General features: G+C 42.6%; 1 protein-coding gene across 1 annotated transcript; it reads right to left on the bottom strand.

The window, feature by feature from the left end:
• LOC143294559 (very long chain fatty acid elongase 7-like) lies at positions 1–23,445 on the bottom strand. The gene is made up of 10 exons (XM_076605934.1): positions 23,382–23,445; positions 17,834–18,021; positions 14,987–15,067; positions 13,848–13,904; positions 13,132–13,246; positions 11,188–11,315; positions 9,093–9,256; positions 7,552–7,717; positions 1,831–1,954; positions 1–146 (listed from the first exon to the last, which is right to left on the bottom strand). Exons 1-10 carry the CDS (start codon positions 23,443–23,445, stop codon positions 1–3), a joined length of 1,233 nt encoding a protein of 410 aa, XP_076462049.1.
• Between the last annotated feature and the right edge of the window lie 783 nt (positions 23,446–24,228).

The raw sequence follows: 24,228 nt of genomic DNA, 5'->3' as shown, positions 1-24,228 counted from the left end.
TCAAACGCCCACCGCCAAAATATCGAAGATCATGCGACACAGCGAGCAAATGACACTTTTACTGCTTCCGCTTGACAGCCGGAAAAAATACACCTCAACACTCAGCTTTGTTTTCCACATGCGCTTAATTGTTTTCACCTTGATTTCTGTAAAACCCATACTGGTGAAATTTCGATGCCAGTGTCTGTTCTTCATTCAAAACGAAATTTTATCATATTATTCTGTGAAAGGAATGTGTCAGCTGTTGAATCGAAGCGTTGAAACCGATTTGTCTCCTTTGCATTTTCCTGGAAATCTGTTACCATAATGTTTTCAAACTGGGGCAAAACGCCTACAAGGTGTTGGGGCAAGATGCCCACCAGTAGGCCTTTTACCCCATTCACTGGGCGTTTCCCCACTGTGATTTGTGCTTCTTTCTGACGTAAAGTGTTTTGCTTGGTAAATCTTAACAGCGTCGCTGTACTTGTGCATTCATAAATACAAAATACAAAAAAGAAATATTCATTTTTTACAGGCCATAAGACCCATGTCAACAAAGGGGTAGACAATGGCAACTATAGGGTATTCAAGGTAATTTCATATTCTTCTACGCACTGTACGTATATGTTGTTGTTGTTGTGTTCTTTTTTAATTGCTGGAAGTAACCTTGCAGTTATACAGTTACGACCTTTAAGCATTCCGTAATATCAATTCTGAATTTAAAAATCCTACCATCCGATGTGTTTGAACAGAGCAACTGGATCTTAAAATTTGAAGGGGATATGTGATAACAGAGAAGAAAATTCATTTCTACGCAAGAATGTTTATCTTGGGCAGACAAAATAAATGGCATACGTCTTTCATTTCGCATCTGTCGCACTGGACACATAATGGGTTCACTATTGATTTCCAAAAGCGAGATATGCTGTTCAAGGATAGTATATTGCACCCTGAAAAGCAAAGTGCATTCATAACATGCATGCATGTGTGAGAGAGAGGGGGCGGTATACGTGCAGACACACCGCCTTTAGAACAATTAACAAGTGTCCCTTCCCATAACCACATGTAGCATCTGGGCCTTCATCGTGTTCCAGTCAGCAGATCAGGGCCATTCTTAATGACATCTCTCCAAAAACTGACATTCAAAACGCCACTGGGCTTACAAAAAAGCAGAATCAGCGGCCATCATAACATCTCCACCGTACAAAGCAAACATTCTCGAGAAACAGGTAAACGACTTTGTGAGGCCTTTCATCTCTTCTGGAGTATAGGCCGTCAACAACAGATCTCCACAATCCCCTATCCTATCTGTGTCTTTGCCTCTGGCTCCAGGTAAGGTCCATCTTCGTGGTGTCTGCTTGGAGGTGTCTTCGTCACGTGTTTCTCGGTCAGTATGTTTTTCTTACTTTGACGGCATGTCAGGGCCTGTCTGGTGATGCTTGACGATTACTTTCTCAGTGTTTGCTTGATCCATCCTCAGTTTCTTCTTCCAATTCCTTTCAGTTGACAGTTGTGTCTTCTTCCATCGGTAGATGCTGCTTATCTTGTGTGGCCAGTGGGTCTAGAGGATTATTCTCAAACAGCTGTTGATGAATATCGGTACTTTGTTGAATGTAGTCTTTTTCACCCTCCATCGCTCAGTACCATACAGCAGCACTTATTTCACGCTGGAATTGAAGAACCGAATTTAAGTTTATTTTTACGGCACTGTGGAGCCCGAGATGTTCATGAGCTGTATTAAGGCTGCTCTGGCCTTGACAATCCTTACTTTAACATCTGTATCTGCGCCGGCCTGCTTGTCAAAGGTGCTTCCAAAATAAGTGAATGATTCCATTTCATCCAGTAACTTACCTTCAAGTGTGACTGGCTCAGCACTGGTTGCATTTGTTCTCATGATCTTCGTCTTGTCCCTGTAGATGTTGAGGCCTACTTGTGATGAGTTGTCCGCTAGTACTGTGGTCTGATACTGCATCTCCTGTTGGTTATGGGACAGCAGGGAAAGATCATCCGCAAAGTCGGTCATCCATCTGCTTCCATAGTGTCTATTTGACTCGGATCGTTTCTTATCTGTTCTATGAATGTTTTCAGAAGGCAATCAATGACAAGTAGGAAGAAAAACATAAACAGGCAGTTTTGAGAACACCAGTCTTCACCTGAAACTGGTGAATGACGGAAGATGAATGCAACTCATTCGGCAAAGACTTCTTCCATGAAAAAAAAGTCACATGAGCAGCAGAGGAGCACGGCTGAGACTTGAAAGAAATCTGGAAGAACTGCTAAAAGAAAAGTGGAAGAGGGGAATGACGAAGAAGACGATTGGTCCTGTTTAATATGTACAGTCGTACCAGTCCTCGTGAGGTGCGGGTGTAACACCTAATGTGCCTCCAATGGGCGCGACCCCCACATGCGTCCAGTTAGCCCTTTCTGCAATTCCGGTGACACTGATCAATTTGAAAAGCTGAACAAGCACACACACACACACACACACACACACACACACACACAGATGGGGGGGGGGGGGGAGGTTTGCAACCAGTTTGGTTGATCATTTTCAGTGTAGGATTTGATTTTCACGTGATTATAATAGAATTGTCTAGACTCTAAGACAGAGCGTGCTAATGTGATTACTGGAGGTAGAGTGACAAGCTGAAAGGCTGTGTGACAGTAAATGAGAGAGAGAGAGAGAGAGAGAGAGAGAGAGAGAGACAAGACAAGACAAGACAAAATCTTTAGAGAGAGTGAGCGAGAGAGAGTAACGAATAAAGCTATGACGGACGCAATAGCCGAGTGGTTAAAACGTTGTACTTTCAATCTGAGGGTCCCGGGTTCGAATTTCGGTGACGGCGCATGGTAGGTAAAGGGTGGAATTTTTTCTGATCTCCCAGGTCAACATAATTATGTGCAGATCTGCTTGTGCCTGAATCCCCTTCGTGTCTATACGCAAGCAGAAGACCAAATACGCACGTTAAAGATCCTGTAATCCATGTCAGTGTTTGGTGGGTTATGGAAACAAGAACATACCCAGCATGCACCCCTCTGAAAACGGAGTATAGCTGCCTACATGGCGGGGTAAAAATGGTCATACACGTAAAAGCCCACTCGTGTACACACGAGTGAACGTGGGAGTTGCAGCCCACGAACGAAGAAGAAGAATAATAAGAAAGCTATAAGCACTGCCAGTTTACTGAAGTAGGCCGATTACAACCTAAATCAACGCAATTTACATCCTATTGAGTATCAAGTTAGTAATTAGATCAAGGGGCAAAACGCCCACATTTGGCGCTTTGCCCCTCGCTCGAGGGCGTTTTGCACCACGTCTGGGTCAAGAAGGCCAAACAATTTTTTCAGTTGATCACCTCTTACGTATAACTGTTTGTTTCAGTCTATGATTGCTTGGGACATATTGTAGCATAGTTGGGCCGCTATCGTTTACACTTAGTTAAGATGTGTTGTGGCTTCAACGAGAAGAGAAATCGGATTTCTTGCTTAAGGAGGGCCTCTTGCCCCGAAGTACTATATGTACGCAGGTGTCTTAGTCGGTGAGGGGATAATCTCAAAGGAAATTGTAGTAGTGAGGGGACAGTCGTGTATTCTGGGAATGTACCCAAATTACATACATTGTAAAGATGACCGAAACGTGCCCCCTAAAACATAAAAGTGTCCATAATGATGCAAAGAGTTGTAATTACGTTATTTTGAAAATGTCCTCGAAATACCGCAGTTTTTTGCTTGTCGTAACTTGGGAACTGCCACGTTTCGATTACAATACAGTTGCCAATGAATTAACTGGGAATGGGTTACATTTGATCGCAACAGACTAGAGGACAGGCATTATAGATAGATTTGTGTTCAGGCATTCCGAGCACACGCACACAAGTACATGCACACTTCCACATCTATGAACATAACATGCGCGCTTACACATGGGAGCACGGACACACACGCTCAAGGACATACGCGACCATACACATGCACACGAGCGCGCACACTGGGCACACGCACACACACCACGCACACGTACACATGCACTCAAATACACACTTGCATGCCCCCAACCCTCACGTGGTAACACATATACGCGTGTTAGAAAAAAAAAGTACACACACACACACACACACACACACACACACACACACATACACACACAAAGTGTGACTTGTTTCCAAACAAACCTACTGCTCCACCCACGCAAGCACCAGTAAGCCCTGACATTTACGTCCAGTCCAGTGGTGCACGCGCCTTCGGTCAGCAAGGTCAGTGGGATCGCCGAGCGGACACAAGGTCTCTGGAAAAAGAGGAGTGTCAAGTGCTTGACAATTATTGTATTGGTGACGCCTCCTTGAGCTACTGAAACTGAAACTGAAACTGTATTGGTGCCAAGGTCCTCTGCAACGTCATGTCCGGCCATAGGAGACACTGCCTGATTATGTGTAACCTGTGCGCTGTCCAGATACATGACAGGAGAGAATGGGTGTAGAAGGAGAGAGAGAGAGAGAGAAGGGGGGGGCGGGAAGGGGGAGGGCGCCTGGGGGTGGGGGGAAGGAGGAGGGGTGTAATCACCTTTTCCACGATTAAAAACAATTTATAATTGAATTCATTCATTCATCTCACTCCTCTTCAGAGCTCATGATCTCGTGTTAATGAATCACTCACCTGTCACGCCATATATACACAGCCTCACAGAGAGAGGGAAATGAGATAGACAGACAGACAGACAGAGAGAAACACATGTGCGACACACACACACGAATGCACGTACAAACACACACACACGCGCGCGCGCGCACGCACACACATACACCCACACACGCACGCACGTACACACCCACGCACGCACACACACACATACACACCACAAACCCATACCCAGTTCGCCACGTTCGGTCTAATGCAACTCATAATACGCAGAAAGCTGCCCACTGATATCGGAGATGCACAGTCGGTGAGAGAACACCAAAAGGAAAGGCGTACATGATAACAAGTGGGCAGCTGCTCAGGAAACAGTATAATGTATCCAGGAAACAACACAGGTAACAGACACATCCATGTACAGAAATAATGAACTGAAATAGACTGTATCATACACCAGAAAAGAACGTAATCAGAAATGAAAAGAACTTAATCATGAGTGCTGAACGACACAGCAATGGAGAAAAAACAACAACACGTAATCATGAGTGATACACTGCACAAATGTAGGAAAAAGCGTTTAATATCAGCGCATAACCATGAGGGCACTGCTGGAAAAATACTAGTAGGAGCAAATCCTAATCTGTTTTCATTGAAAATTTCTCTGAACTTGACATGGCTGACATAAAACCAGAGGTCGATGACGGTTCGGTCTTCCAGATTAGCAGTGAATTTTTTTCCTTGCCGTGCAGCTACAAGACAGTAGAACAAAAAAACAATAACAACAAAACCCTAAAAGAATAAGAACCACATAAAAATATGCCCCAGTCAGCAAAAGAAAAAGCCATGGCACGCAAGATTACTGTCTCCTGCGTGCTTGCAGTACTTTTGACCCAAGGACGTGGCGTGCGCTGCACGTGTCTGGACAAAAGTCACGTGTCTGTATGCCCCCACCCCCCAGAACTGTAACACTAGTGATAGATGCCCGAATTTTCATCCTTATCTTATATGATTACTCAATGCTCGAGTAAACCTCTTGAATAGCACTCATGATCTGTACGTGTTTGTGCGGGAAGGTGAGGGGGAGGGGCGACGTGAGAGGATGGAGAAGGGATGTGGGACGCAGCGGAGGAGGGGGCGGGGTATCCAGACAATGCATTCGATGGATAATACACGACTGTACCTGGGAACTCTTCAGTGTGTTGATAAGATTAGCTCGGTAGTCGGTCGGGACTGAATGCCTCATATGGAGGAGGGTGGGGGAGGAGGAGGAGCAGGAGGAGGAGGAAATGAAGAAGAAGAAGGTGATGATGATAAGGAAAAAAGAAAAAAAGAAGTAGAAAATGAAGACGAAGAAGAAGGAGAATATGTTGAGGATTATGAAAAAAGTAGAAGAAGATGACAATGGAGAAGAAGACGAGGAGGTGGAGGAGGAGAAGAAGAAGAAAGAATCCACACAAAAGCGATCATGCATCAGTCCGCAAGTTGATCAGCTTGTTTAAGTCCGTGCGTGTCATAAACTGTTTTTCTTTTTCACCCCCATCCATCCTTCCTTCATTTCGTCCCTCCTTCAATCCTTCCTTTCTTTATTTAGACAGGTGAACACATTTAGTGAACGTTTACTAGGACGATGCCATCGTGATCCTCGTGTCCCCCCCCCCCACCCCCCAACTCACATTCCCTCTTTCCACTCCACCTTCTTGCAACAGTTTACGATTGTGAAAGGTCATGTGAAAATATCGAAAACATAGGTCAGTATATGATGCCGAAAAATAGGGGCCAGCTTTGTGTTAGACCTTGTTCCAAGGCCGTCTTCCGAAAGGTTTGGTAAAAAAAAAAAAAAAAAAAAAAAATTAAAAAAAGAAGAAGAAGAAAAACAAAAACAAACAACAAACCAACAAAAACAAAAGAAACTATGATAGCGATCCTAAATTCTTCAAATGACTTAAAGACTTTAAAAAAGAAGAAGAAGAAACGACAGAGGCATAAATAAAATAATAAAGACCTACATAAAATTACAAATATAAAAAATATATGACATATATATGTATATATATCTAATTATATATATATATCATTACAGAAAGAGAGAGATATCTATATACACACACACACATATATATATATATACATATATATATATATATATATATATATATATGTGTGTGTGTGTGTGTGTGTGTGTCTGTGTGTGTGTGATGAGAGCACTAGAAAAAGGCAATGAGTTAGACCAGCTCCGGCAAGGCATCAGGAGTGGATGCAATCCCTGCAGAACTAAACACGGCATCAGGCGGCTGACATTCTGAACGCATTCCACAACATCGTGACTAAAGTCTAGGAAACAACAGTCCATACTTAATGAATTTCGAGATGGTGCCACAACTGTTTCCCTGTTCAAGAACATGGCCAATGAAGCTGACTGCAGTAATTATCAAGAGATCTCCCTTCTGTCAATTGCTAAAAACGATACTGGCTGGAGTCATTCTGAACCGCCTGATCAGCGGCATCACTGAAGAAAACTTAGCAGAAGCACAGTGTGGTTTCAGACCTTGTCGCAGTACTATCGATATGGTATTCACGGTGAGACAGATCCACAAAAAAATGTAACGAACAGAGAATGGACTTCTACGCAGTCTTCATCGACCCGAAAAATGCATCCAACACATTTAATCGAGAGGTTTTTGTGGATCGTACTTGCAAATCTCGGCTGCCCTGACGCAACTTCCATAAACTGACAATGCGATCCGGATTTCCGGAAGGATCTCGCGTGCCACGTCAACTTCTGTACGGTGCCCTGTCAAAGCTGGGCAAGAGACCACGGAAGTGCTTCAAGTACCGTGCATCAAGGAACACCTCCAGTGCTGTGGCGTACCTCTTGTAAAGCAGCTTGAAGCTCAGGTCAGTACAGTGACAGAATTAATCGGTTGGCGTGCAGTTAGTCACAAGGATTGCAGTCGGCAGCTTCGAGGACATCCACCAAAGCAGACTTAGCAGCGCCGGAGAGGAGGAAGGCTTCACCCCAGATCCCGACTGCTGCAACTTTAATGTGCCCCCACTATTCTCCAGTGTGCGGTTCACGCATCGTGACCCACTCCCGAACTCACCGGAACTGACGCAAATTGTGCAACAGCCTTCATCATCATAGTCTTTGACTGGCCAACCACCACCACCAAACACGTTTGAATTGAAAGTTATAACGAAATAACAACGTTACCAACAAGAATATTTAAAAAATATTTCCAAAACATCCTCCCATGAGCACGTATTCTTTGCGTACTCACCGTGTACTTTAAATCTGCGTGTCTTTCGCTTCTCTTATCCAAAGGAATAGGAAGGTCTGAAAAAGTCTGAATTAAACTATTGTTACCTGGGGCGTCCATCTGACGAACGAGAAGAAATTATTGTTACTGATATCATCACACACACACACACACACACACACACATTCACGCACGCACAAACAACCAGTGCTAACACGTTGATCAACAACAATTAATAACCTGTTATTTCAGCTGACATCACAATCATTCCTCCACTCTAGCTCCTTTGACACTCGTCACATATTGAAATGCAACAAAAAATGTATGAGAGCATTTTGAATAAACAAGTAATAACCCCTGTATGGTATTTTGGTTTGCTTACAGATTCAGATACAAGCTTTAGAGAGATATGCGACGTGCTGCATGAAAATAAGCAGTTCACTCCAACCACAGCACTGCACTGCATTGAGGAAATATATATTGTTATTGAGGGTTAAATTGCAATCGATTTAGGACCACTTAATAAACATTTAGTGACAGTAGGCCTATAAGAGACTTTTAATAAACAGCGAAATGCGCTACAAGCGAGTTTGTTTACAAACGGGATCGCACTGTGTTATAAAATTGCATTGTGTTGTATTGCATTGCACTGAATCGCACTACTCCACACAAAACACAACAGAAAAAACAACAACTTTATTTGTTTGTCCCAGTTTATTATGAAAGTTCTGTAGAAAAAAACAACAGAATAGTGTTATCTCCAAAAGGAACATATATACTTACAGTGCACACATAAATACGACATACACAGAGATATTCACAGTGCAAATCACGGTATAAAACATGCTTTTTTGCTCAAGTTGTACAGAAACAATTAAAAATGTGCTGAACAGCTGACATGCACATCACTTTACCATCTTATGTGAGTAATGTGCATTAATATCATCGTAATCCCTGCCTTTCTCATTGGCATAGTTGTTCTCTCTCTTCAACCACACAGAGACACAGACACACACAAGCATATACATAGGCACACACACCGTCAAACACACAGACACACAGAGGGAAAAAAATGTCATTAAATTTTGTGCAAAATGAAACGTGATATAACGGCTGAACATAAAATAAGGTTTCCTAAAAACAATTCAGTCTATGTGATTTTCCACATCATGACTATTGCCATATCCATTCTTGTAGACACCGTTCTGTTCGTGTTGTTTTTGCCCTCTTTTCGGCGAAGATCGTGAATAAGCCTGCCTGTAAAAATTGGCGAAAAGGGCTATAAGCGAGAGAGCGTAGATGGCAACGGCCCAGTTAAATCCCTTAGGGAAGGCACAGTCAACGACGATGTTGGTGACTGTATGGATCATCACGATCACGAACTGCAACTGAAAAAAAAAAAAAAAAAAAAGCGTCTGAAAGAAACAGTAACAACAGCTATGAACAAGCAGTTCAACACACACACGTAGACACACACACAAACACATACATCATCCCACACACACCCTTCTCCCCACGCCCCACCCAACCCCGAACACAAAACCAAAAACAAAAACAAAACAAAAAAAACAACAACAACAAAACAAACAAACAAACAAAAAGCAACAACAACAATAACAACAAAACTTCATTAGTGATTTTGGTCAAAAACACAATAATTTTAATCTGCTGATTATGAACATCAACGTCAAGATCTGTCATGTCTGATGAGCAGCGTAAGTCCATCCCCATCCTGGTAGATATCTTAGTATCAAGACGTAAGTATATCAAGGCGTGTATCCCTATGACGTCGACACCCATATTTTATAGCCCCTTGTGTCTAGTTCTGTTTCCTATCTGTGTTTATATTCCTTACCATGAACTTGTGATGATGTGGTCTCTGACCGAGGATAGGCGCTACATAAGTATCCACCAGTAAATTTCATCATCATCCATAAAGATCGCTGCTACCCATTAACCCTGTTGGGTGTCTTCAGGTATTTACACTTGCCTCCACCACAGGTGAGATTGCCATTGCGGTAACAGACAAGAGAAAAAGAAATATGAACTGGAAAGTGGATACGGTGATTTATGATAGTCGTGTCCGACGAACACAATTAGAACAGCAGCGGAGCCAGCTGCTGCTCCGACTTTCTGGGCTAGAATTTGATTTCAGTGGAGAGTGTTACATCCTCACTCTCTTGGCCAAATGGGCTTTAGGACAGTCAGCATTGCTATGGTCCCCAAAGGCCAACTAGCACCCAAGGCTGCAGCAGCATGAGCCAGTGCAGTCTTGTTTCCTTGTTTGAGAGTCATGGTCTTTCACAACAGACCAAGCTGAAAATGAGTTCTCATTGCAGTGGAGAAACCATTGGTTATTCAGATCTCATTTTGCTGTTGGCCCAAGTGTAAGCTTACGCCTGTATCTGATGTATAATGAGCATTGAGCACAGGACGAGCAAACATGTCCTGAGACAGACAACGCACTCACGCTTCTATTCCTTCTCATTCTGTCATGGCCTGACAAGTGCATTAGGTTTGCATAGGTCAGGCATCTGCTTTTTTTAAACGGATGTCGAGTAGCGTGAATGGATCAATCAACATGCTTTGACATCTTCTTGAAACTGAATATCACTGAGAGAAACACATATCAGAGATACAAAGGCTGACTCCCTTCTTCATCCCACATTTCAGACATTCCTCAACTATTCCCCTTTCTCATTTACCTCAACTACTCCCTCTGTCTATGTATGTGCTTCTGTATTTCACTTTTATTTATTGTGTATGCATATGTAGCCTATGTAGGTATATGTGTGTGAGTATACCCTACTTATTTTTCTACGATCTTATTGATACTTTTTTTTGCTCTGATTACTTTGCATTTATCTTTTCCTTTCTTCAATGAACTTGAAGCCTTGATGTAAAGCATACATGCGTATCCAATTTCCCTCATTAAAAAGTCGCCTGTTCGTTTGTTTGTGCGTTCGTTCTCCATCAGAAGTACACTTACCTACCCCGCATATTCTTCTAACCCCTCACCTCATGGCCTTCTACACATATTTATATATTCATTTACACTATTATCTATTCATCCATCAATCTGTCTATCTTAGTATCTATTTATCTATCTTAGTGTCTATCGATCTATCTATCTTAGTATCTATCCATCTATTTCAAATTGGAACTAATTTAATTGAATTGTGAAGCGCCTAGCGTAAAATCAATATATTAGGCGCTGTATATAATTATATATACATGTGTGTGTGTGTGTGTGTGTGTGTGTGTGTGTGTGTGTGTAGATAGATAGACAGATAGATAATATAAACTTATCATCACATACCAACTGCAGCTTCGTTAGATACCGCTTCCACCACAGGTAGGGCTGCCACTGAGGTCCCAGCGCCGCCAGACCGTAGTACGTGTACATCACCACGTGCACACCCGTGTTCAGCAACGGGTGGAAAAAGGCTGCACCAAAATCAATCAATCAATCAATCAAGAGGAGATGACACATAATGAGGGAGAAAACCACAATCTGGTCAAAATCAATCAATCAGTCAGTCAGCCAATCGCCCGACCGGCAAACCATCCTATCATCCAAACATTTCAACCACCCATCCATCCAACCAGCCACCCGCCCTTCCAGCTGACCAGCCACCCATCCAGTCACCAATCCAACCAACCCCCTTCCTGTCCGTCATCCATTCGCCTAACAACCCATTCACCAGCCCAACCAACAAACCTCTATAGTCATCAATCCAGTCAACCAGTTCATCACTGCTTCGTTAAAGGCAGTCAAATGGTTTGACAAAAACAAACAACAATCAAAATAAGCAAACAAAACCATGAAAAAACAGTTTCTTAATTCGATCTCTTGAGCTGAAAACAGTTGAGGTCAAGGTCACATCGGTGCAGGTTTAGAAACTGCATACCCATCAGTACAAACAACGTCAACATCCATCTGTTAACAACGTGTCGACAACAATAACAGCAACAACAACAGCATAATTCAGAGTGATCCATGTTCCTCCTGAGCCAACAAAGGTCAGCAGACAACAGCTGTCACGGTAAAAGCCAGCAACACAGAAGAAACGTTACGAACTGTAACTAGCGCACGCGATAGAAAGCAATTAATTAAAATAACTGGTTAAAAACTCATTCTAGAGCTAAATGAATCAATGTGCAGATCGAAATAAGGCCACTGTGACCGTGACCTTGAAGACTCAAGGCTATTCAGCAGCGCTTCGCTTTGGCACGTTTCATGTAGAATTATTCTGTGGGTTCGTTTTTGTTTTGGTGAAACTAACCTACACGGTAAAACCATTTCTTGAAATTATGGCCATGAACCTTGGTCACATAAGGAACATCCCTTGAAGAGAAGAATCGTTTTCATTATTTGTCGTCGTTTGGGTCGTCGTGATGATAAAATGTGCACAATCAACTAGTTTGTATTGTATTGCCTTTCTTTGTCATAGCAGATTTCTCTGTGTGAATTCAGTCTGCTCTCACTGTGCAGCGCATACACTTTTCTAACCCCCCCCCCCCCCTCCCACCCCCCGCTCCCCCCCCACTCTGTCCGCATCCGCAAGTTGTTTTTTAAAGTAGATATTTCTACAGAATTCTGCCAGGGACAAACCCTTTTGTTTCTGTGGGTTTTTTTTTACGTGTGTTAAGTGCATGCTGCACATGTGTACGTACGGGACATCGGCATAATAATCATGGTCTCATCCGAAAGACTAGCAACCAGACCACCAGTCAAGGTCTCTAGTGGAAGGAAGAAAAACAAAAATCTCCATCATTGTGGGATTCAAACCCATGGACACTCGTTTACTAGTCCGGCGCATTGCCGCTAGGTTCTCTCTCTCTCTCTCTCTCTCTCTCTCTCTCAGTGAGCTACTTCCGCGCTAAATCCACATTATATTTTCTTGCCCTGTTCTACATGATTAAAAATTGATAGAATTGATTGAACCTAAGTACTATCAAAATCCATGTCTTTTTTTTTAGATTCAATTTACTTACGGCATCTAGAAATGAAAATGTCTTAAAACTAACATGGGTTTATTTGCTTACAAAGCACTGAGGCTGTTGTACATTAGTACAAGTTAGATGTATTCTTGTGTTATGTTGGTACTGCTTTTGTTTACATGTGTTATGTATTTTCCGCTCATGTTATAAACATCATTTGTTTACGATTATGTAATCCCCCCTTCAGACGGGGGTTATGGCCTGATCTGAATAAAATATTCACATTCACATTCGCATTCACATTCTCTCTCTCTCTCACCTTGCCCGCCGGCGACGTAGGCCACGCCCAGCCACCAGTTGAGGATCATGGTGGCGTGGTGATACACGTGCAGGAAGGTGATTTGCCGCGTCTTCTTCCGCAGAATGAAAAAGACCTGACCGACACAACGCGAGAGAAATAGATGTGTGGGGTCTGTGCAACTGTTGATCAGTTTATCTGTCTGTTTGCTTCTTTGTTTATTAATTAATTTATTGTTGTTTTCAAATGTATCGATGCGGGTCTTGGGGGGAGGATGGGTGTATATGATAACGTCCCTTGTGATATGATGTGATGTGATGTGTGTGTGTGTGTGTGTGTGTGTGTGCGCGCGCGCGCGCGCGTATGTATGTGTGTGCGTATGTGTGTGTGTGGGTACGTCAGTGCGTGCGTGCGTGCGTGCGCGAGCGCGCGCGTGTGTGCATACGTGTGTATATGTGGGAACGTGGGTGGGTGTTCTTTTTTCCACTGCCAACCCACGCACGCGCAAACATGCATCTATTCATTTAGTCCAGAAAGACAGACGCAGGCACACACACACACAGATAGGCAAACAGACAAGCGATGATGCCGCTATTGAACTACTAAAAATTAGCACACAAGAGGAATGAACGCACATACACAAACTGATCCACGAGAGAGGTCACAGAGAGAGAGAGAGAGAGAGAGAGAGAGAGAGAGAGAGACAGACAGACAGACAGACAGAGGATCCAACTCACAGTGTCAGCAAGTTCCACATATTTGGAAATGTAGTACAGCCAACAAACCCGAGCCATCTGCGCAACAAAGTCATGACTAAATCCATCTCCATCTTCATCATCAGTATCATTATCGTCACAATCGTTCTCGTCAATATCCGTCTTCTCGACAAAATCATTGAGTAGGAATCTTCATTCAGTAGGAATCAATTCTCGCTTTTACAAATGACATCATCGTGCTAGTGGTCGTCGTCTCCAAAGGACAATCATCGAATTTAACTTCATAACCATCATTCGTCGTAAACATGTTCGTCTCCAAACCCCACACGTGAAACTTCTCCCTACAGAAAAGACAAGCCCAAATCTACACGTGAATAACTATCCAAACGACGGACAACTGAACAACACACCCGACCCTACACGTAAATAAAAATCTACCCAAATGACCCCAAACAGAACAACAAACCCCGAGCCGCTCTCGTGAACAACTCAGTAACCAAACGACCTCATACAAACTGACAACAAATCCAAACTTACACGGGTATAGTATCCAAACGACCCCCAAGAGAACATCAAACCTGATCCAACATGTAAATAAGTTACCCAAAACACCCCCAGAAGAACAATAAAACCCGAGCCTACGCGTGAATAATTCCTAAACGACCACTAAAACACACACACAAAAACCCCACTCAACAACACACGACCCTCTGCTTGAACAACCACAGAAACAACCGCATACAGGCGGAACAACTAAACACGACCCTTCACGTGAATAACACCTGCACCTCCATACGAAGATCATGACCAAAGAGAAATGATATCAAGATCATTGATCTACAGTCATTCGAAGCATGTTCATTGTCAACTCTGTCTTTATTAATATAGCGATTTTCTTCCCGCTGTTGTTTAAAAGGCAATACGTGCCTGTTGTACAAAGTATTCACACACACACACACACACACACACACACACACACACTCACGCACACACTCACGCACACACACACACACACACACATTCACGCACACATACACACACACACACACACACACACACACACGCCCCCCCTCCACACACACACATTCACGCACACACACACACACACACACACACACACACACACACACACACACACACACGCGCGCGCGCGCGCGTACCCTTAATGCATTTGGATGATTGGAGTAATCCACGGGTTGACATACCAGACTGTACTTTCCGATTATAGCAGATGCAGCAAACTGAAAAAAAAGACAAAAGAAATAACTCTCTATCTGTCTCTAAATCCATACCCATCTCTCTCTCTCTCTCTCTCTCTCTCTCTATATATATATATATATATATATATGTTGCAGTTTTGTTTGGATTTGACAGTTTTTCGTCACACCAAACAGCTATGCAATACTCCTGCATGATAAGGAGATCTATGTTCTCCAGTAAATTCTTGTCGTGCCTGACAATGCTTTCAGTACTTTCACACAGGCATCCATGTCGCCATTCTTTGTCCAGTCTAATTAGCGCTGAACTGATATATTTTGATATGATGAATGTTACACATGTCTTGATTCAGATGCTATGCACTTTTAGAAGAAAGAACAACACCTCTGACATGTCCGTTTGGTGTTAAAAAAGAAGAAGAGAGGAAAAAAGAGTATCTAAAAAAGGGTTTAGAAAAAAAAAAAATACTCAGGGGTGATAAATAACAGGGGAACAATTACTGCATATCGTCAACAGTTCAAGACAAGAAGATTGCTTCCCCTTACAGCCCTGATCGCATTTCTCGATCTTCCCGTCTCTCTCTCAACAAATGTTGGTTTCAACAAGGCACATCCACAGAATGGAGGAATTTTTGTTTAATGTCCCGTCACACATATCGGTGATTGAAGACATTTTGTTAAAGTATTTATGAATACATCTGAGTATTATCGGTTAGAAGGGGTGGGAGATGTGGATGAATGGAGGGTTGGGGGAAACTGGGCAAATGAGGGTAAAAAATGTGGGTGAAATTTGGAAGACAAACAAAACAAAACAAAACAACAACAAAAAAAAGCCTCTAAATACAGTTACAGGAAATTACTTAAAGGACTTCGTTAGAGAGAAGTCGTTAAACTGACAAGCGAAACAACTGATAATGAATGCAAAAAGTAAAAAAACATCAACGTTCTCAGTCACTTGTGAAGACACACTTTCGTGTACTAAAGCTACAGTGAAAAATTATATGCTCAACTGTCAGGTTACTAAAGCATATACACTTGACATTAGAACAATAACATCCACAGATTAGGATTGATGATGAAATACATTTCCTGTTTCAGTATAAGTCATATGACGAACTGAGAATAAAATATGCATTCTTTGAAATAGATATTGCTAAAAGACACGACTTCGTTGCTGCTTTATCGTCTGATGATTAATTTATAATACAGACAGTAGCTAAATTCCTTGCAGAAACACAAACGTTTAGGCATAGCCGTATCAATGATAACAATAACAGAAATAACAAGGAAAACAATCATGAGTAGTATCTATTTATGTGTGTGTTCTGATGATAAAGTACTTACAGATAAATTACATAACAACATTATGGAATGGATGGCTGAGTTATTATTCCCTTTTGGTTTTTTAAAAGTGTTTATTTATTTTGTCTGATTTGGAGGAACTTTATAAAAAGATTGTGTGAGGGTGTGTGAGAGGTACTACTGGAACGAGTAGATTGAATTCTACTTTTGTTGTGTTAAACAAAAATAATCCGTCCCCCCCTTGTCAAGAGACCCTTGCAGGTAATGACAATAAAGTGGCAAAGTGAGTGTGTGTGTGTGTGTGTGTGTGTGTGTGTGTCACACACAGTGGTCTGAATGGTAGGTTCTCTCACTGCCCCATCTCCGCCCTCCGCCAATTGATCACAGTCAGAATGAACTGAACGGCAGAAAGAAAACTCTTATCAGATAAGGTATACCAGCGGAAAGGCAGGGTGTATAGACCAGTGCAACAACAGGTCAACACAAAGAAACGGTTATATCAACGACCTGTTCCACTGTATCTGTATCAGTAAATGAAATGGACATTTGTTTCTTTCTCTCTCTCTCTCTCTCTCTCTCTCTCGTCTCAATGTTCAGCTGAGACTGATGGTAATTGCATGATTATATCAGTTTGCGGTATCTATTCATTGTCTTTTTTTCTTTATCTTTTTTGTTGTTGTAAATACACTGATGAATGTCGACAAAATCAAAATCAGGTCAACATAATCTTTATTTGTCTGGACGTCTGCCTGCTTGTTTGCATATTTTGCATATATATGTGTAGGCTTCTGATCCAGTATGTTCACCGATGATCGGGGTTTGTGGCCTCGTATCAGCATGGCGATGTGTTCTTGTGAAAGACACTTTCCCCACTCCATTTTCCTCACTCCATCCACGTGTGAATGGGTACCTCACTAGGGGTGGGGAGGATTGAACCACTAGAAGGAGAGAACTGGGCCCCGCCTTCCTACAGTATGCCGAGCCCAAGACACAGTGGACATGAATCAACTCCCCCGATAGCCGCGAACAGCTGTGGGACCTTCAACATTTTGACCTTTCATCAATATACTAACACATACACACACACGCGCGCGCGCGCGCGCGCACGCAAAAAACACACACGCGCTCACACACACACACGTACACAAAACACACACACACACACACACACAAACAACACAACCCCAACCCCCTCACCCACCCACCCCAACACACACACAGACACACACATGCACGCACAGACACACAACACACGAACACACACACAGACGCACACACACACACACACACACACCTACACACACGCGAACACACACACACACACAACGCAACCCCCCTCCACCCCCCCTCCACACAGACACACCCATGCACGCACAGACGCACAAACACACACACCCACGCACCACCACCACCCTCCTCAATCCCCCCCATCCACCCACCCGACACACACACACACACACACACACACACCAACCTCCGAACCCCCACCTCGTAACACATGTAGGCGGAGAGAAGCACCAGCGCCAGGTTGTAGATGACGATGACCTTGCCGAGGGAGAGAGGGGGGAGGGGCTTCATCAGGCGGGGACCCACCACCACCACCACCAGGTACACCCCCACCACACCCATGGGTATGGCAGGGCTGGACATGAGGGGCCAGCCGGACACCCGACTGTCTGTGGGAAATTTTCATGGTACAGGTGTCGTTGTTACGGAGTGAACGTGTACGGGTGTGTGGGGTGGGGGGTGGGAGGTGACATCCAATTGTATGTGGACTGGTTCAAGCGTCACGAGTCGTGTTAAAGTGTACATATGTGTGTGTGTGTGTGTGTGTGTGTGTGTGTGTGTGTGTGTGTGTGTGTGTGTGTGTGAGTGAAAGGATAATTAAAACTTGAAACTTGTCGTGTCGTGTTATTTATGTATCATAATAGCAGTCGTCATTCACAAAAAAATAACAACAAAAACAAGAGAGGCAAGGCCTTCAAAACTCACTTGTGACATGCACTTTATCCAGTAAAGGAATCATGTGGAAAAAAAAGAGATTAAAAATCGTTAAAATGGGTCCTTTATTAAATCTTAATAAACTTTGGGAAAAAACAAGCAAACAATAACAACAACAACAAAAAACAAACAAACAAAAAAACACACAAAAACACACAAAAACAACAACAACAACAACAACAAAAACAAAACAAAAAAAACAACAACACAAAAACCAACAAACAAAAAAAACCAAAAAAAACAAAACACATCCCCCCCTACCCCCAAAAAACATACAGGCCTGCTGGCGGTATCGAACTACTGATGTTCTGTTCAGGAACAAGTAGGCTATTTCCCAATGCTACACTGCATTTAACATCACTTGACCAAATTTGATATTTTAAAGCAATGAGTCTTTTTTTTTTTAGTGCCATAGAAATATTATTGTATTTGAGGTAATAGCACATAGTGTTTTCTTGACATATCTCAATTATTCAAAAACATTTTTTTTTTTAATTCAGCTGTAAAGGAGACGTTGACATCGCCTCATGTATAGATCTAAACGAACCAGTCTGATAACAGGCTGACTGAAACTGAAAGAAACGTTTATTTCATTTTTTTTTCTTTTATGTTCATTCCATTTAATTAAGTATCCACTTCAGAATATTCATATGCAGTAAACACGTTGATGGTGTAGTTAGTGTCACTCTATATGTTCTGTCCAGAATTTGTACTTCTTTTCTTGTAATTGTGAACAAGGACAACGAAGTCACGCCGTCTTCCCAAACATAGCCCACGTTCTAGCAGCTGGGACGGGATTATTGCATATGGTGTTTTCGGATTCCAGAACTAGCCTCAACGAAATAAACCGTTACTGATCCGGAAATACGGCTTAAATTGGGAGACTTACAACCTGTTATTGGTATGACTGAGAAGATTTTTTTTTCCCTCTTATGTTTAAGCCAAATTTGGTATTGGCAAAGTATTTCCTGAGAAAATGGCAATGTTAAAGTTTACTACGGACACCAAGACATACATGCGGACACACACACACACACACACACAGACAACCGAACACCGGGTTATAACATAGACTCAATTTGTTTACACAAGCGGATAAACAACAACAAAAACAACAAATCGTTATACTTACTTAATTAAAGAAAAAGAAAGGAAAAGAAATGCAGACCCAATCAACGAACAAGGCAAAAACGAAACAAATCGGGTCACCCGGTAACATACAGAGACATTGTAGTATCAAACTATCCAAAAACAACAGCAGTCACACCATCCGAAAACAACAGCAGTCACACCAGTAACATACACAGACAGAGCACTACAAACGAAAACAACAGCAGTCACACCAGTAACATACACAGAGCACTACAAACGAAAACAACAGCAGTCACACCAGTAACATACACAGACAGAGTACGACAAACGAAAACAACAGCAGTCACACCAGTAACATACACAGACAGAGCACTACAAACGAAAACAACAGCAGTCACACCAGTAACATACACAGAGGACTACAAACGAAAACAACAGCAGTCACACCAGTAACATACACAGACAGAGCACTACAAACGGAAACAACAGCAGTCACACCAGTAACATACACAGACAGAGCACTACAAACGAAAACAACAGCAGTCACACCAGTCACATACACAGACAGAGCACTACAAACGAAAACAACAGCAGTCACACCAGTAACATACACAGACAGAGCACTACAAACGAAAACAACAGCAGTCACACCAGTCACATACACAGACAGAGCACTACAAACGAAAACAACAGCAGTCACACCAGTAACATACACAGACAGAGCACTACAAACGAAAACAACAGCAGTCACACCAGTAACATACACAGACAGAGCACTACAAACGGAAACAACAGCAGTCACACCAGTAACATACACAGACAGAGCACTACAAACGAAAACAACAGCAGTCACACCAGTCACATACACAGACAGAGCACTACAAACGAAAACAACAGCAGTCACACCAGTAACATACACAGACAGAGCACTACAAACGAAAACAACAGCAGTCACACCAGTAACATACACAGACAGAGCACTACAAACGAAAACAACAGCAGTCACACCAGTAACATATACAGACAGAGCACTACAAACGAAAACAACAGCAGTCACACCAGTAACATACACAGAGCACTACAAACGAAAACAACAGCAGTCACACCAGTAACATACACAGACAGAGCACTACAAACGAAAACAACAGCAGTCACACCAGTAACATACACAGAGCACTACAAACGAAAACAACAGCAGTCACACCAGTAACATACACAGACAGAGCACTACAAACGAAAACAACAGCAGTCACACCAGTAACATACACAGACAGAGCACTACAAACGAAAACAACAGCAGCCACACCAGTAACATACACAGACAGAGCACTACAAACGAAAACAACAGCAGTCACACCAGTAACATACACAGACAGAGCACTACAAACGGAAACAACAGCAGTCACACCAGTAACATACACAGAGCACTACAAACGAAAACAACAGCAGTCACACCAGTCACATACACAGAGCACTACAAACGAAAACAACAGCAGTCACACCAGTAACATACACAGAGCACTACAAACGAAAACAACAGCAGTCACACCAGTAACATACACAGACAGAGCACTACAAACGAAAACAACAGCAGTCACACCACTAACATACACAGAGCACTACAAACGAAAACAACAGCAGTCACACCAGTAACATACACAGACAGAGCACTACAAACGAAAACAACAGCAGTCACACCAGTAACATACACAGACAGAGCACTACAAACGAAAACAACAGCAGTCACACCAGTAACATACACAGACAGAGCACTACAAACGAAAACAACAGCAGTCACACCAGTCACATACACAGACAGAGCACTACAAACGAAAACAACAGCAGTCACACCAGTAACATACACAGACAGAGCACTACAAACGAAAACAACAGCAGTCACACCAGTAACATACACAGACAGAGCACTACAAACGAAAACAACAGCAGTCACACCAGTAACATACACAGACAGAGCACTACAAACGAAAACAACAGCAGTCACACCAGTAACATACACAGACAGAGCACTACAAACGAAAACAACAGCAGTCACACCAGTAACATACACAGACAGAGCACTACAAACGAAAACAACAGCAGTCACACCAGTAACATACACAGACAGAGCACTACAAACGGAAACAACAGCAGTCACACCAGTAACATACCAGAGCACTACAAACGAAAACAACAGCAGTCACACCAGTAACATACACAGAGCACTACAAACGAAAACAACAGCAGTCACACCAGTAACATACACAGACAGAGCACTACAAACGAAAACAACAGCAGTCACACCAGTAACATACACAGACAGAGTACTACAAACGAAAACAACAGCAGTCACACCAGTAACATACACAGACAGAGTACTACAAACGAAAACAACAGCAGTCACACCAGTAACATACACAGACAGAGCACTACAAACGAAAAGAACAGCAGTCACACCAGTAACACACACAGACAGAGCACTACAAACGAAAACAACAGCAGTCACACCAGTAACATACACAGACAGAGCACTACAAACGAAAACAACAGCAGTCACACCAGTAACATACACAGACAGAGCACTACAAACGAAAACAACAGCAGTGACACCAGTAACATACACAGACAGAGCACTACAAACGAAAACAACAGCAGTCACACCAGTAACATACACAGACAGAGCACTACAAACGAAAACAACAGCAGTCACACCAGTAACATACACAGACAGAGCACTACTAAGGAAAACAACAGCAGTCACACCAGTAACATACACAGACAGAGCACTACAAACGAAAACAACAGCAGTCACACCAGTAACACACACAGACAGAGCACTACAAACGAAAACAACAGCAGTCACACCAGTCACATACACAGACAGAGCACTACAAACGGAAACAACAGCAGTCACACCAGTAACATACCAGAGCACTACAAACGAAAACAACAGCAGTCACACCAGTAACATACACAGAGCACTACAAACGAAAACAACAGCAGTCACACCAGTAACATACACAGAGCACTACAAACGAAAACAACAGCAGTCACACCAGTAACATACACAGACAGAGCACTACAAACGAAAACAACAGCAGTCACACCAGTAACATACACAGACAGAGCACTACAAACGAAAACAACAGCAGTCACACCAGTAACATACACAGACAGAGCACTACAAACGAAAACAACAGCAGTCACACCAGTAACATACACAGACAGAGCACTACTAAGGAAAACAACAGCAGTCACACCAGTAACATACACAGACAGAGCACTACAAACGAAAACAACAGCAGTCACACCAGTAACATACACAGACAGAGCACTACAAACGAAAACAACAGCAGTCACACCAGTAACATACACAGACAGAGCACTACAAACGAAAACAACAGCAGTCACACCAGTAACATACACAGACAGAGCACTACAAACGAAAACAACAGCAGTCACACCAGTAACATACACAGACAGAGCACTACAAACGAAAACAACAGCAGTCACACCAGTAACATACACAGACAGAGCACTACAAACGAAAACAATAGCAGTCACACCAGTAACATACACAGACAGAGCACTACAAACGGAAACAACAGCAGTCACACCAGTAACATACACAGACAGAGCACTACAAACGAAAACAACAGCAGTCACACCAGTAACATACACAGAGCACTACAAACGAAAACAACAGCAGTCACACCAGTAACATACACAGAGCACTACAAACGAAAACAACAGCAGTCACAATAGTAACATACACAGACAGAGCACTACAAACGAAAACAACAGCAGTCACACGAGTAACATACACAGACAGAGCACTACAAACGAAAACAACAGCAGTCACACCAGTAACATACACAGACAGAGCACTACAAACGAAAACAACAGCAGTCACACCAGTAACATACACAGACAGAGCACTACTAACCCATGTTATCAAGGAGGAACTGGTGCCATCCTCCAGCATAGGACGTCGTGTCTGAGCCTCCCATCCCTCTTCCCTTTCCTTCGTTGTGAAGATGCTGATCGGGTACTGATTAGGACCTGGTGACAACATTTCATTAAGTCTCTTTGCTTCTTTTCACATTCATTAAACGATAATCGCAGGCTGCATGACATTTTCGTCACCCCAGAACACACGACAATGGCATGCCTTTGGGTATTCGTTACCTTAACATGTACAAACAATAACAAAATGTTCTGTTTTCACAACCGGTAACAAACACACACACACACACACACACACACACACTATATATATATATATATATATATATATATATATACATACACACACATATATACCCACACATATCCCTCTTTTATACTTGCTGCTATTCAGACGAATACATAACAAAAGACAATCAATCATAATATATATATATACACATACACACACATATTCATAAACTTACAGCACTTCCCTATTTTGAACGCAGCAATATACATACCGAACAGCGAGATCACAGTAGTCCTTTAACACCTACAGGACTGAGTTTATGGTCCACTTAATCACAAACATACCTGGCCTACACACCACCTTGTCGAGAATCGGTCAGAAGGTCACACACAAAGGTTTACCTTTAATCCCATATGTAACCACACATCTCCCAAGCTGTTAGTGGAACCGCACTATAGGTATCGACCAGTCAGCGGCTTTTAAATGAACAGCACGTGTCGTGTGGTTGCATGACATAAATGAACAGCACGTGTCGTGTGGTTGCATGACATAAATGAACAGCACGTGTCATGTGGTTGCATGACATTAATGAACA

This window comes from Babylonia areolata, chromosome 20 (assembly GCF_041734735.1).
Source record: "Babylonia areolata isolate BAREFJ2019XMU chromosome 20, ASM4173473v1, whole genome shotgun sequence".
Classification (NCBI taxonomy): Eukaryota; Metazoa; Mollusca; class Gastropoda; order Neogastropoda; family Buccinidae; genus Babylonia; species Babylonia areolata.
Note: the sequence above shows the minus strand (reverse complement) of the source record. Positions and strands in the feature narration are given on the sequence as shown.

What these genes read in the sequence shown, in the direction of transcription:
- LOC143294559 (XM_076605934.1), bottom strand. Translation starts at nt 23,445, where the DNA reads ATGGGAGGCTCAGACACGACGTCCTATGCTGGAGGATGGCACCAGTTC. An exon ending in ATGTGGAACTTGCTGACACT is followed by an intron (nt 13,247 to 13,847) that starts GTGAGTTGGATC and finishes TGTGTCGGTCAG; the next exon opens with GTCTTTTTCATTCTGCGGAA. An exon ending in CTACGTCGCCGGCGGGCAAG is followed by an intron (nt 11,316 to 13,131) that starts GTGAGAGAGAGA and finishes ATTTTGGTGCAG; the next exon opens with CCTTTTTCCACCCGTTGCTG.